Below are 13,569 nucleotides of genomic sequence, written 5' to 3' on the forward strand. Positions count from 1 at the left end.
CAACTAAGCCCGTGCGCCACAACTACTGAGCTTGCGCTCTAGAGCCCGCAAGCCACAACTGAGCCCACGTGCCACAACTACTGAGGCCGCGTGCCACAACTACTGAAGCCCACGCGCCTAGAGCCCGTGCTCCGCAGCAAGAGAAGCCACCGCAACGAGAAGCCCATGCACTGCAATGAAGAGCAGCCCCTGCTCGCTGCAACTAGAGAAAGCCCACGCGCAGCAACAAAGACCCAATGCAGCCAAAAATAAACAAAATTAATTTTTAAAAATGTAAAAATACCATAAAATAAGACCTATTTTCCATTGCCTGTTAGGTCCACAAGGCCGTGCCAGCAGGCCCTGGATTGCTAGCTTCCACGGGGTACCAAGTGTAACCAATGCCAGAGAACAAGGATAAGGCAACAGCCAACATCACCCAGACCTGGTGTCTTGTTTCATCCTTCCCAGGCCCCCCACTGAGTGGTCTTCAAGGGGAGTGCCAGCACCCCTTGGAGTGCAAGAAAGTCTCCCCCAGGAGTGTTCTACTTAGAAAACTTGGAGGATCAGTTTCTAGATCCTCAACGTTCACATGCACTTTTCTCAAAACTGGTGAAGACAGTTCTCACACCTGGTATCTTACTCCTGTGCCCTGCCCCAGGGGTGCAACCTCAGGGGGAATTTGAAATACTGGTTTCTGCCAAACTGTTAATGATTGCTCAGCTTCTTCATCTTCCCGTCTTTTCCATCTTACACATACTTCTATGAAGGCTAAGCCTGGGTCTGTGTTGAGATGTTCTACATTTAGAATGAAGACACTGATTCTTTTCCATGCATCTGGAAAGTTCTTCACGATATTCACAGAATATTCACAATATACTAGATAAAACCGATGGATAACAGATTGTAGGTGATTCCTTTGAGATTCTGGGTGCATTTTAAATAAGGTAGTTAAAACTTTAAAAACCGAAGTATAGGGCTTCCCTGGTGGCGCAGTGGTTGAGAGTCTGCCTGCCGATGCGGGGGACGCGGGTTCATGCCCCGGTCCAGGAGGATCCCACATGCCGCGGAGCGGCTGGGCCCGTGAGCCATGGCCGCTGGGACTGCGCGTCCGGAGCCTGTGCTCCGCAACGGGAGGGGCCACAACAGTGAGGCCCGCGTACCGCAAAAAAAAAAAAAAAAAAAAAAAAAAACCAAAGTATACAATGAAGTATTTAAAATAGTCAATCCTCATCTTTGTCTCGTTTCATAAAACAGGAAATATTTGTCTGCCTCTGTTTAGTACGAAACACCTTAAACCTGTGATGAGTAATTTTATATATCAGCTTATACCTTTGAGGGGGTACAGAGCTTTTCAAAATTCTGTCAGCAGGTACATGAGCAAAACCACATGAAGACTAGTGTCCAGTAATTCACTACCAGAGTGTCCCAGACAAGCAGCACCTTAGGCCCTGCCCACACTTGCTGAATCACAATCTGCTTTAAATAAAAAATCCCTTGGGGAGTCCTTATGAACATCAATTTTGTGAAGGAGTGCTAGCCCATCATGGGTCACAGCTGTACTTTTAAGTACTCTCTAAGCCTCAGTTTCCCCTATTGCTAAGTGAGGATTCTAACACCTGGCTCAGAGGGTATATAAAGTACCTGGCCACAGCAGGCGCATGGAGAACAATGGCTATTTTCATGTCTCGAACGGGACTCTGGTGCCAGCCACCCGGATGGCCCCTGGCTGGGAGTTCACAATGCTGTCTGCCCAGGAAGGCAAACAAAAGTCCTCTCCTTTCTCAGGCTTGACACATGGGATCCCCGGGCTACCCAGCCTTGAGTGGGTACGTCTCTGGACTATTCTTCCACCTCCCACACCCATCTGCCATCTGCACTCGCCAGACGTCACCTCCAATTTTCCATCCTGAATCCCAGCAGGAGGCACTGCCTCCCTGATCTCTGCCCTAAACCACAAGTCACATTTCTTAGCACCAAAGAAAATGAAAACCCAAACAATTCCTCTAGGCTTTTTTTCCCATAAAATGACTAGTTTTTCATAAAATAAGAAATCTAGGTATACCAGACATTATCTTCATAAAAGTACTTCATCATGATAACTCAGCAGTTTCACTTACAGGGTCCCTTACTTGAGAATACCTCCCTGACAGTCATAAAAATTCAACAGGACAAACCAATTTTAGAAATTGAGAGGCACGCAGTTTCTATTCTACCATTTTCTCGCAAATCATTAATCAAAGGCCATTCTCAAGTTCAGCAGACTCTGCAGTTTTCCTGTACAAAGGCTGATATTTATTTTCTACCACTTGCCACTGACTGACAGAGCCCTGCAGAAACGTTTAAGTGTCTGCACTTACATTTAACCGACTCGAGAGTTTAGAAGAACCATCCGCTGGACTCTGGCCCCAGGGGCCCATCCCGGGATGGGGAGACTCAGCACATGAGTATTTGTCCAGCAAGTACCTTCAAGGTCTCCTGAAAGGTCGGCTCCACCGTGTTCTTTTGGACTCCAGTCTTGCGTTTTCCCTGGGAGGATCTGTCAGGCAGCAGATAGGTCTTTACATACCTAGTGGCCAAACACAGGACAGGGTGAAAAGCTCAGCGTCAGGGGCGGACAAAGGGTTCAGGAGGAGAATCACACGTCAGCGTTTTCTTTACCCTGCTTCCCGCTGCATTTGGGGTTGACAGAAAGGGCTTAGTGGCCGCCACTCAGTGAACAATGACAGTGCTGCATGCACAGCCCCTGGCTTACACAGTCTCTGGCTGTGATCCTCGGGAATGTTCCTGGGGGTGTGAAGCTCCCTGCTTCCCTCATGCCCTACTCCTGGAATCTACTCATCACACTCCGTCACCTGTCACTGGGTGACCACCAGGGAACCAGAGGCTCCCAGGGCTCTGTGAGTGGCAGATGTCTAACCCACCTGGATGCCGAGGCTGTGTGCCAGCTTGTCCTCCCTCCATGTACCTCTTCTCCCCAACCCGCAAGAAAAAAAAGTTGAAATGGAAAGTGTATGTCTCACACTGGTTTTCCTTGTGTGGCCTCAGACACTGCGTCCTGCCTGCTGAGGACCGGTGTTCCCGAGCCCTGTCCCTGGGTCTGGAGGCCACGCCAGCAGAGGGAGCCTGACCAAGGCCAGCCCCGCACTGCCCCCTGCCCAATCCATTGAGCTCCGTCCCAGGCCGGTCCCTCCACTCAGGTCCCAGGACTGCCCTTCCTGGCTCTTCCAGCAGCTTTACTGATGCAGTGACACCACTTGCCCAGGTCCTGTACCCACAGGCTAGAAACAGGCTCAACTTTCTCAAAGCAATAAAGGGCAGGAACCCTCCCGCACCTGGGTTCCCCCTGGAGCCCCAGTCTCAGGCCTCTTCCCGCTTTCAGCAAACTTCCTGGAAAAGTACTCAAGGCTCATGGTCACCAATACCTCACTGTTCGTCGACTCTTAAATTGTTGATCATTACGAGACCGCTCACACATGTTCAACAGGAGGTATAAAATATACCTGTATAGCTTAAAGCATTACAATAAAATACACGCCCATGTATCTAGTCCTTAAGTCCTCTATTTCCTTTCTTATCCTCTGTCTGGATGTCCTATCCGTTACTGAGAGCAGAGTATGACATTTCCAACTATTACTGTAGAACTATTTCGCCCTTCAATTCCGTCAGCTGTTGCTTCTTGTCTCTTGATGGTCTGTCATTAGGTACACAGACATTTGTAATTGTTGTATCATCTTGCTGTACTGAACCTATTAATACAGAATGCCTTTATCTTTTCTAAACTTTTCTGACTTAAAGCCGATTTTGCCTGATACTGGTACAGCCACCTTGCTCACTCTTGGTTACCATCTACATGGAATATCTTCCACTTGTGTCTTTGGATCTCAAGTGAGTCTCTTGTAGATGGCATATAGTTGGATCTCATGTTTTTATCCATTCTGCCAATTTCTGTCTTTTGACTGGAGAGTCAAGTTCATTTGTATTTAAATTACTGATAAGAAGTACTTACTTCTGGGCTTCCCTGGTGGCGCAGTGGTTGGGAGCCCGCCTGCCGATGCGGGGGACGCGGGTTCGTGCCCCGGTCCGGGAGGATCCCGCATGCCGCGGAGCGGCTGGGCCCGTGAGCCATGGCCGCTGAGCCTGCGCGTCCGGAGCCTGTGCTCCGCAACGGGAGAAGCCACAGTGGTGAGAGGTCCGCGTACCGCAAAAAAAAAAAAAAAAAAAAAAAGAAGTACTTACTTCTGTCATTTGCTGTTTCTTTTGCCTTATAGCTTTTCTATCCCTCACTTTCTGCTTTTTTTTTTTTTTTTTTTTTTTTTTTTTGCGGTACACGGGCCTCTCACTGTCGTGGCCCCTCCCGTTGCAGAGCACAGGCTCCGGACGCTCAGGCTCAGCGGCCATGGCTCACGGGCCCAGCCGCTCCACGGCATGTGGGATCATCCCAGACTGGGGCACGAATCCATATCCTCTGCATCGGCAGGCGTACTCTAACCACTGCGCCACCAGGGAAGCCCTTTACTGTATTCTTTTGTGTTTAGTTGATTTTCTGTGGTGAAATGTTTAAATTCCTTTCTCAATTGTTTTGTTTTGGTTTTTGTTCTATAGCCGTTTTCTCTGTGGTTACCAAGGGGATTACATTTAATATCCTAAAGTTATAACACTCTAATTTGAATTTATACCAACTTAACCTCCGTAACATACAAGAGCTCTACTCCTTCTCAGCTCCATCCTCATCTGTCCACTGCTGATGTCACAAAAATACATCTGTATATATGTGTGACCAAAAACACAAAGTAAGAATTCTTTTAAATGCATTAGTCTCTTAAATTATCTCGAAAACAAAGTGTGGAGTTACAAACCAAAATGACAGTAAGAGACCAATAATCTTTTAAAATGTCCGAAGTCATATAAAAAACAAAAAGTGGAATTACTTACCACTGTTACAATAATACTTGCTTTTATAATTGCTAGTGTATTTGCCTTTATTGAGATCTTTATCTTTTCATGTCTTAAGTTACCATCTGGTGTCATTTCATGCACTCTCTCACCTTTTGTTTAGCTGAGGATGTTGTAATTTCTCCCTCACTTTTGAAGAACAGTTGTGCTGTGTTTGTTTTTCCTTTTAGCACCTTGAATATATTGACTCACTGCCTTCCGGCCTGTAAAGTTTCTGATGGGAATCTGCTGATAATCTTATTGAGGATCCCCAGTACATGACAATGCACTTTCTTGCTGCTTTCAAGATTCTTTGTCTTTCAAATGTTGGTTTATAATGTGTCTCAGTGTGGGTGTCTTTGAGTTCACCATACGTGGAGTTCAAAGAGCTTCTTTGATGTTTATATTCATGTCTTTCATCAAATTGGGGTAGTTTTCAGCCATTATTTCTTCAAGTATTCTCTCTGCCCCTTGCTGTCTCTTCTCCTTCTGGGACACATGTTGCTTATGTTGGTCAACTTAATGGTGTCCAGAAGGTCCTTTAGGTTCTGTTTGCTTTTCTTTAATCTTTTTTCTTTCTGTTCCTTAGACTCAGTAATTTCCATCATCCTATCTTCAAGTTCACCTATTCTTTTTTTTAAAATTTATTTTTGGCTGCATTGGTCTTCGTTGCTGCGCGTGGGCTTTTCTCTAATTGCGGTGAGCGGGGGCTACTCTTCATTGCAGTGTGAGGGCTTCTCATTGCGGTGGCTTCTCTTGTTGCAGAGCACAGGCTCTAGGTGCATGGGCTTCAGTAGTTGTGGCACATGGGCTTAGTTGCTCCATGGTATGTGGGATCTTCCCGGACCAGAGCTCGAACCCGTGTCCCCTGTGTTGGCAGGTGGATTCTTAACCACTGCGCCACCAGGGAAGCCCACCTGTTCTTTTACCTGCTCATACCTACCTTTGAATCCCTCTAGTAAATATTTTGTTGTTAAGGTTTTCTATCTCTTTATTGATATTTCTGTTTTGTTCATACATCATTTTCTTGAGTTTCTCCACAGCTTTCATTAGTTCTTTGAGCATCCTTAAAACAGTTGTTTCAAGTCTTTGTCTAGTAAACCTACCATCAGATCTCTTTCAGGGACACTTTCTGTTGATTTATTTTTTTCCCTGTGAATGAGCCATACTTTCCTGTTTCTTTATATGCCTTGTGATTTTTTTTGTTGAACACTGGACATGTGTCTAATAATATGTTAACTCTGGAAATCAGATTCTCCCCCTTCCCCAGGGTTTGCTGTTTTTTGTTATTGGGTTTTTAATTGGGTTTTTCATAAATTTATTGATGCAGACTGTCTCTGTGCCAAGGATCAGCCTGAAGTGTAAATTAAGATCATCTCAGATCTTTTCTGAACCTGAACCTTTCCCTGGGCATGTGTGGTCACTTTTTAATTTTCCTTGTATATACAGTTACTCTTGAATGTCGCGGTCTGTAGTATCCAGTTCCCAAGAAGGGAAAAAAGAGAAAAATGAAGAAGGGAGTCAAATAAGGGCACTGGCCCTTTAAGTACTTTGTAAATCACTTCAGCCCAAGGAGGAGGGGATTGCAACAATGAGGGGAAGTGAAACAACAATGGCTGCCTGCCGTTTTTTTTGGTACCTCTGCAATAAGAACCAGCAATCAGAGAACAGGTCCCTGATATTTGGAGGACAGGATCCTTTGCCCATCTGGCTCCTACAAGCTGTGTTCAAGGTGCTCTAGGAACACATGCACAGCTGTCCGCCAAGGGGTTGGGCATAGGGGGGATGGGTAGTTAACACTGTGCTAAGAGCTGGAATTGACTGACATTAATCTCAATTTACCATCCAAGACTTCCCCTAGGAAGTTGAAAGCCTTCAAAAGACTCCAGAATTCCAAGATAGTTCCATCAGACAGATTCTGCCAGTGCAGCTATCTACAGGGGGAGATGGAGCCCTGAGGGCTCCTACTCCGCCATCTTTCAGAATCCTCTCTTGGCCATGTGTTTCCTTTACAAAGCACTGAGCTTTGTTCTAGCAGGCATTTCACTTACTGGAGACTCAGTTTGATCCTAACAGGGATTGATTTTGCTTAGTTAGGGTGGGTTAGAGAAGCCCTAATACTAAGCTTTTCTTTTCTGGGGTCCACTCAATGCCCCACTCCACTTTGACTGGTCAGAACGCCAATCCTGGGACTTCCCTGGTGGCACAGTGGTTAAGAATCCACCTGCCAATGCAGGGGACATGGGTTCGACCCCTGGTCTGGGAAGATCCCACATGCCACGGAGCAACTAAGCCCGTGCACCACAACTACTGAGCCTGCGCTCTAGAGCCCGTGAGCCACAACTGCTGAGCCCACGCACCACAACTACTGAGCCCACATGCTACAACTACTGAAGCCCATGTGCCTAGAGCCCATAGTCCACAACAAGAGAAGCCACTGCAGTGAGAAGCCCATACACAACGAAGAGTAGCCCCACTTGCCCCAACTAGAGAAAGCCTGTATGCAGCAATGAAGACCCAACACAGCCAAAAATAAAATTAAAAAAAAAAAAAACACACCTATCTTTCCCAGCACTGTGCAACTCCCAGATTTTTCATTCAACTTACGACCCTCCAGCAGCTCTCCTCTGACAGACCTCATGAAATCTTGTATCTGAACAGCTTAGTATTTGGCCAAAGCCTCAAGGGATCCCTATGTGGATTTTAGGTCTACTTCTCTATGCACTTCCCACCTCACCTGCTTAAGAATAATATTTGTTGAATGTTTATTATGTTCTCAACACTGTTCTGAAGACTTAATACGGGCTAATTCAGGGAAACACCACAACAATCCTTTGAAGTAGGTGATAATATAACCTCCATGTTACAGTGAGGACACCAAGATATGGAGAAGTTGAATAACTTATCAGAGGTCAAACCCTGTAGAGAATTATGGGAGAGACCCAACATGCTTGGAAGGTAAAGGATTGAATAAATGGAGCTGATGGATTGGAAATGAGTCTGAAGAATGGACAGGATTGCAATTTCCACTTATGGGAGTAGCATAGGGGAAACAGTCTCAGAACAAACACGGGAAAAGCCTCGTATTTGGTAAAAGTCAGGGGATCGTTTTGGAAGTGACTATTCCAATTTCTCCAGAGCAGAAGGTACAGATAGGGGAATAAAGGACGACTGGAAATACAGGAGGAATCTGTTATGGAGAACCACAGGTGCTATAATGAGGCACCTAATTTGTCTGGCACTGAGGAGCTACTGAAGATCTCAGAGCAGAGGAGAGTTTGATTGGACCAACAATCCGTTCCTTTCGCCTAGCTGGTCCTGAAAACAGTATGCTAAAAATGTTCCATGGTGGGGGGAAAAAAGAAAAGAAAGGCCAAAATGTGGTCCGTACCTTAAACCATGCACAGAAAATCAATTCCAGCTCTAATATGAAAGGATCTAAGTGGGAAAAAACTCTAATAGAAGAAAACAGAGAAGAACGTATTTATAACCTTCAGGTGGAATTCTCCTACAGACTCAAACAGCAGACATTTTAAAGGAAAAGAAGGATAGATTGGACATTAAATTCTTTATAAGAAAAGTCATCATAAACAATGTCAGAAAACAAGTAAAACTAAGAGAAGACATGTGCAATATGTAGAACCAATGGAGAATTGTCTTGAAAATGGATTTTTAAAAAGCCAAACCCCTGGGCTTCCCTGGTGGCACAGTGGTTGAGAGTCCGCCTGCCGATGCAGGGGACGCGGATTCATGCCCCAGTCCGGGAGGATCCCACATGCCACGAAGCAGCTGCGCCCGTGAGCCATGGCCGCTGAGCCTGCGCATCCGGAGCCTGTGCTCCGCAACGGGAGAGGCCACAACAGTGAGAGGCCCGCGTACCGCCAAAAAAAAAAAAAAAAAAAAAAAAAAAAAGCCAAACTCCTGTAAATAAATTTTTAAATGACAGACAATTCGATAGAAAATTGGACAAAAGATATGAAATGGGGAGTTCATAGAAGGGGAGTGTATCTTAAGTGATTAATTCATATATATAAGGTTGCTCATCTTTGTTATTAATCAGTGAGATGTGTGTTAAAATAATGAGACATTTCATATCTACCAACTGGAAAAAAATTAATCTCTTTATGGATTGTGTGAGACAGGATTTTAATTTTATTTTTCCTACACGGAAAATCAAATTTCCCAGCACCATTTACTGAAGTTCATCTTTTCTGCATTGATTATTAATAGCCTCTTGATCATTTAAGTTCCCATGTATGCTAAGATCTGTATTTGGACTTTTGATTCTGCTCTATTGACCTCGTCTATCCTTGCATCCATAACACATTGTTGGAATTACTAAGCTTTTTTTTTTTTAAATTTCATTTATTTTTGGCTGTGTTGGGTCTTCACTGCTGCACGTGGGCTTTCTCTAGTTGCGGTGAGTGGGGGCTACTCTTCGTTGCGGTGCGCGGGCTTCTCATTGCAGTGGCTTCTCTTGTTGTGAAGCACAGGCTCTAGGCGCGTGGGCTTCAGTAGTTGCGGCACGCGGGCTCAGTAGTTGTGGCTCATGGGCTCTAGAGCACAGGCTCAGTAGTTGTGGCACACGAGCTTAGTTGCTCCGCGGCATGTGGGATCTTCCCGGGCCAGGGATCGAACCCGTGTCCCCTGCATTGGCAGGCAGATTCTCAACCACTGCACCACTGGGGAAACCCTGAATTACTAAGCTTTATGATAATTCTTAACATGTCCTTTTATTTATATATATTTTTACAATTACCTTGGTTATTCTTGGACTTTCACTTTTCCATATGAACTTTAGAATCAATATGTCTCTTATCATATGCCAAAACTTAGAGAAACTTACGGATTGCACTTTTTCTTCTTTTCCTCCCCATAGGCAAGGTTCTTACAGGCCTTGATGCATATTTCTAAAGAATGAGTTCTGAAGCAGTAGCGAATGGCAAGTTCTATCTCTCCAGTGACATTTGCGTTGTCAAAATTGCCCATCTCTGTACAAGTGCTGTTAATGCTAATTAAACTTCCCTGAAATCAAGAATGACAGATATAATGTTACTTCACAGTTAATCAATGTTTTTGCAGTTCTGCTTTCAAGATAGCAAATAAATCAAAATTTATACAGAGCATGCGTCCTGACTCATGGTAAGTTAGTAACACACCAGCCAGCTTGTACTTTGCAAAATAAGTTGCCACACACTCTGTCTTAAGGAGACGAGGAGTCCTCAGAAGGGCCTGTCTTGCCCAGATACGGTGTTTGCCTAGCAGTACGGGTTGCGCAGTCTCGTTCTTGAACACAGACCACTTGGGAGGCAGCAGACTATCTCCCGGGCAGTTCTGCAAGGCTAAATCTCCAAGGGCGGATAATAACCCCATGGCAGGAAGAGCCCTGGGGAGAGCAGCGCGGTGCCGGGGGCCGAAGAACCGGGATCAGAGGGTGCTGGACTCAGAGTCCAAGTGGGAAAATCAGTCCTGTTCTCACCGGGTTATGGTGAGGCGTACATGGACGACAGTACGTACGATATGCAAAGACAACAATAAACTGTGTTTAAATTTTTAATGGGTCCCCAGAATGACCAACAGAACTACCACCGTAAGGTAGGGCACCCTAAGCTGAGGTGATGTGGAGAAGTAGCGCAAGTGACAGAACCAACCGCCTCATCACTGTTAAATTTGCTTAGGAATTTGCCACCCTGTGCGTGCAACCAATCTCAGTGACGACTCTATAGACAGAGGGAACCCCACGTGATTCCCACTTTCCCAACTGGCTCCTCGACACCATAAAACATCCCGGAAACAAGCTAAGGAGAAAGCACGAGTCTCTCTCACTAGAGAGAGATCAAAACAAAACCAACTTAGAGGGCCCCGAACCTGAACTAGCTCATGCCAGGAACCCAACCACGTTCACCACACCCAGTCACTGGCCCTGAAAAATGTTATCCACCAACAACACCCATGCGACTGTTGTTAGGGGAAACAGTTTTTAAATTTCACACACCCGGAAAGGCGTGGAGTGGTGAAACCGCACGAAAAGAGTGCAGACAGAAGGTGACGGGGGCGGGGGGGGGGGCGCTTGGCAAGAGGTGTGAGCTGCTTAAGAAAAGCTGAAGGTAGGTGTTAAAAGTTCCGATAATTAACCTGCACTCATCACGGGACTCCACCCCGGGCTACGTCGGACTAAACTGTACTACACCGACTCTTCTGCCGAGAACAAGCAGAAAACTGAATTGAACGACAAGCAGCTTGAAGGCACTGTAGAGCTACCGGGACCGCCAGGGTACCAGGGTCCACGATACCAAAGAGGCGCGCAGTCAGGGGAGCCTGACGTCCTGGCTGTGTTTCCCTCTGAGGCACCTGTCGGTAGGTGAGCAGTACAGGAGGAAAGGCTGTGAGGCTCCGGAGCTGGGCACAGTGACCAACCCAAGTGCTGGGGGCTGTGAAGGAGTACAGAACTTGAGGAGAAAAGGGAGACGCACTAGGTGAGAGTGATGCTCAAGGCTGCTTTTCCCCTCAAGGTCTTTGCTGAGTTGGAAGCCGATGCTAAGAGGCTGAGTAGTTTAAAAACACCTTCGGAAGTTTCACCTTACTAGAGAGAAGAAACTGGAGTTCAGGCCCACCACAGAGGAGAGGCCTGGTAAAAGTCCAGACCCTCAGCTGGGACCCCTCAAAGGCTTTCCTCCTGGGAGTCCGAGTGCCCTGGAAGCGGACCAGTCCTCCCAGAGGCTGAAACCCAGCTCTGAATGAGCTCAGTACCAGATGGGCAAAGACTCCTGGCCTCCACCCTGGCGGTGCACTGGAGCAAAAGCAAGTCTCCCTGAAGGACGGTCACATCCCTCTCTCCCATTCGGCTGGAGCTCGAGGACAGCAGGGACCCTGCATGTTTCTGCCCTCTATCAACTCTCCAGCGCCAGCTCAGAGCCTGGCTCATGGTAAATCCTCAAGAAACATTAATGAAATGAATAAAGAAAGCGCATGAAGTATTTTCATTTAAAAAGTTGTCTCTGTAAATATTATGGCATGATGTGTTGTGTCCCTGTCCTGAAGGAGCAGTAGACTTGAGGTAAGAAGACTCGGGTGATAGTCCTGACCCTGGATGACTTTAGTTACATCCCTTAACTGCAGATTCCAGAGGGAAAATATTTTAAAATAAAACTACATGGGGACTTCCCTGGTGGTCCAGTGATAAGACTCCGCACTGCCAACGCAGGGGATCCGGGTTAGATCCCTGGTCTGGGAACTAAGTCCCACATGCTGTGTGGCATGGCCTAAAGATTTAAAAAAAAACAAAAACAAAAACAAAAAAAGCAATAAAACCTATATGTAGGCACATCATAAAAAAATTGCTGAGAATCCAGGACAAAGAGAGAAAACTTACAAGCAAAGGCAAAAAAGCTATGTTAACTTCCATGGAAGAAACAATAAGGGCAGGAGAGGGTGGGGTGCAAGCACTGCTGGGGAGACCGGCATCTTCTGTTCGGGTGGGGAAGGAGAGTCGTGTGGGTGCAGACTCTTTTGGTATCAGGAGGATTAGGGAATTCCAGGCTTGCTTTTTTTTTTTTTTTTAAGAAGTGGGAAGGGAGGTTTATTTGTTAAGAATGAGGAAGAAACGTGGGGAGAAGTTTTGAAAAGAGGTTTAAAACGACCGAAGAAGGTGTGAAAATGATTGTTGTGAGAGCAGAAACCTGAGTCGCCCAGAGAAACGCATCAGGATGGCTGGCACTGTGCGTGCGTTTGGAGCTGGTGACACAACAGGGCAGACCTAATACCATGCACTCACACTGGGCATTAGGTCTGCCCTACTGTGTGCACGGCTGCTCAGGTGCAGGTACAGAGAAGGTGCACAGCTGGCTCATCTAGCTTGGCGTCCAGAATTAGAAAGCATCCAGGAAGCACTAAAAGTACTCATCCTTCATTTTATAAGATAAGCAGAGGTCAAGACAGGTTGAGGACACATTCATAGTAGGGGACATTAACACCCCACTTTCTCCAATGGACAGATCATCCAAAATGAAAATAAATAAGGAAACACAAGCTTTAAATGACACATTAAACAAGATGGACTTAATTGATATTTACAGGACGTTCCATCCAAAAACAGCAGAATACACTTTCTTCTCAAGTGCTCATGGAACATTCTCCAGGATAGAGCATATCTTGGGTCACAAATCAAGCCTTAGTAAATTTAAGAAAATTGATATCGTATCAAGTATCTTTTCCAACCACAACGCTATGAGACTAGATATCAATTAAAGGAAAAAAAATTGTAAAAAATACAAATACATGGAGGCTAAACAATACACTACTTAATAACCAAGAGATCACTGAAGAAATCAAAGAGGAAATGAAAAAATACCTACAAACAAATGACAATGAAAACATGACAACCCAAAACCTATGGGATGCAGTAAAAGCAGTTCTAAGAGGGAAGTTTACAGCAATACAATCCTACCTCAAGAAACAAGAATCATCTCAAATAAACAACCTAACCTTACACACCTAAAGCAATTAGAGAAAGAGGAACAAAAAACCCAAAGTTAGCAGAAGGAAAGAAATCATAAAGATCAGATCAGAAATAAATGAAAAAGAAATGAAGGAAACAATAGCAAAGATCAATAAAACTAAAAGCTGGTTCTTTGAGAAGATACACAAAATTGATAA

General features: G+C 45.5%; 1 protein-coding gene across 9 annotated transcripts in view; it reads right to left on the reverse strand.

Moving 5' to 3' along the window:
• SYTL3 (synaptotagmin like 3) overlaps positions 1 to 13,569 on the reverse strand; it is an 84,050-nt gene that overhangs the window by 6,151 nt on the left and 64,330 nt on the right. For all 9 annotated transcript variants that reach the window (XM_067701641.1, XM_067701642.1, XM_067701638.1 and 6 more), the window contains 2 exons: positions 9,761 to 9,939; positions 2,446 to 2,548 (listed from right to left, as the gene is read on the reverse strand). In XM_067701641.1, coding sequence (XP_067557742.1) covers positions 2,446 to 2,548; positions 9,761 to 9,939 — 282 coding nt within the window. The remainder of the gene's footprint in view (positions 1 to 2,445; positions 2,549 to 9,760; positions 9,940 to 13,569) is intronic.

The sequence above is a fragment of the Pseudorca crassidens genome, chromosome 13 (assembly GCF_039906515.1).
Source record: "Pseudorca crassidens isolate mPseCra1 chromosome 13, mPseCra1.hap1, whole genome shotgun sequence".
Lineage (NCBI taxonomy): Eukaryota > Metazoa > Chordata > Mammalia > Artiodactyla > Delphinidae > Pseudorca > Pseudorca crassidens.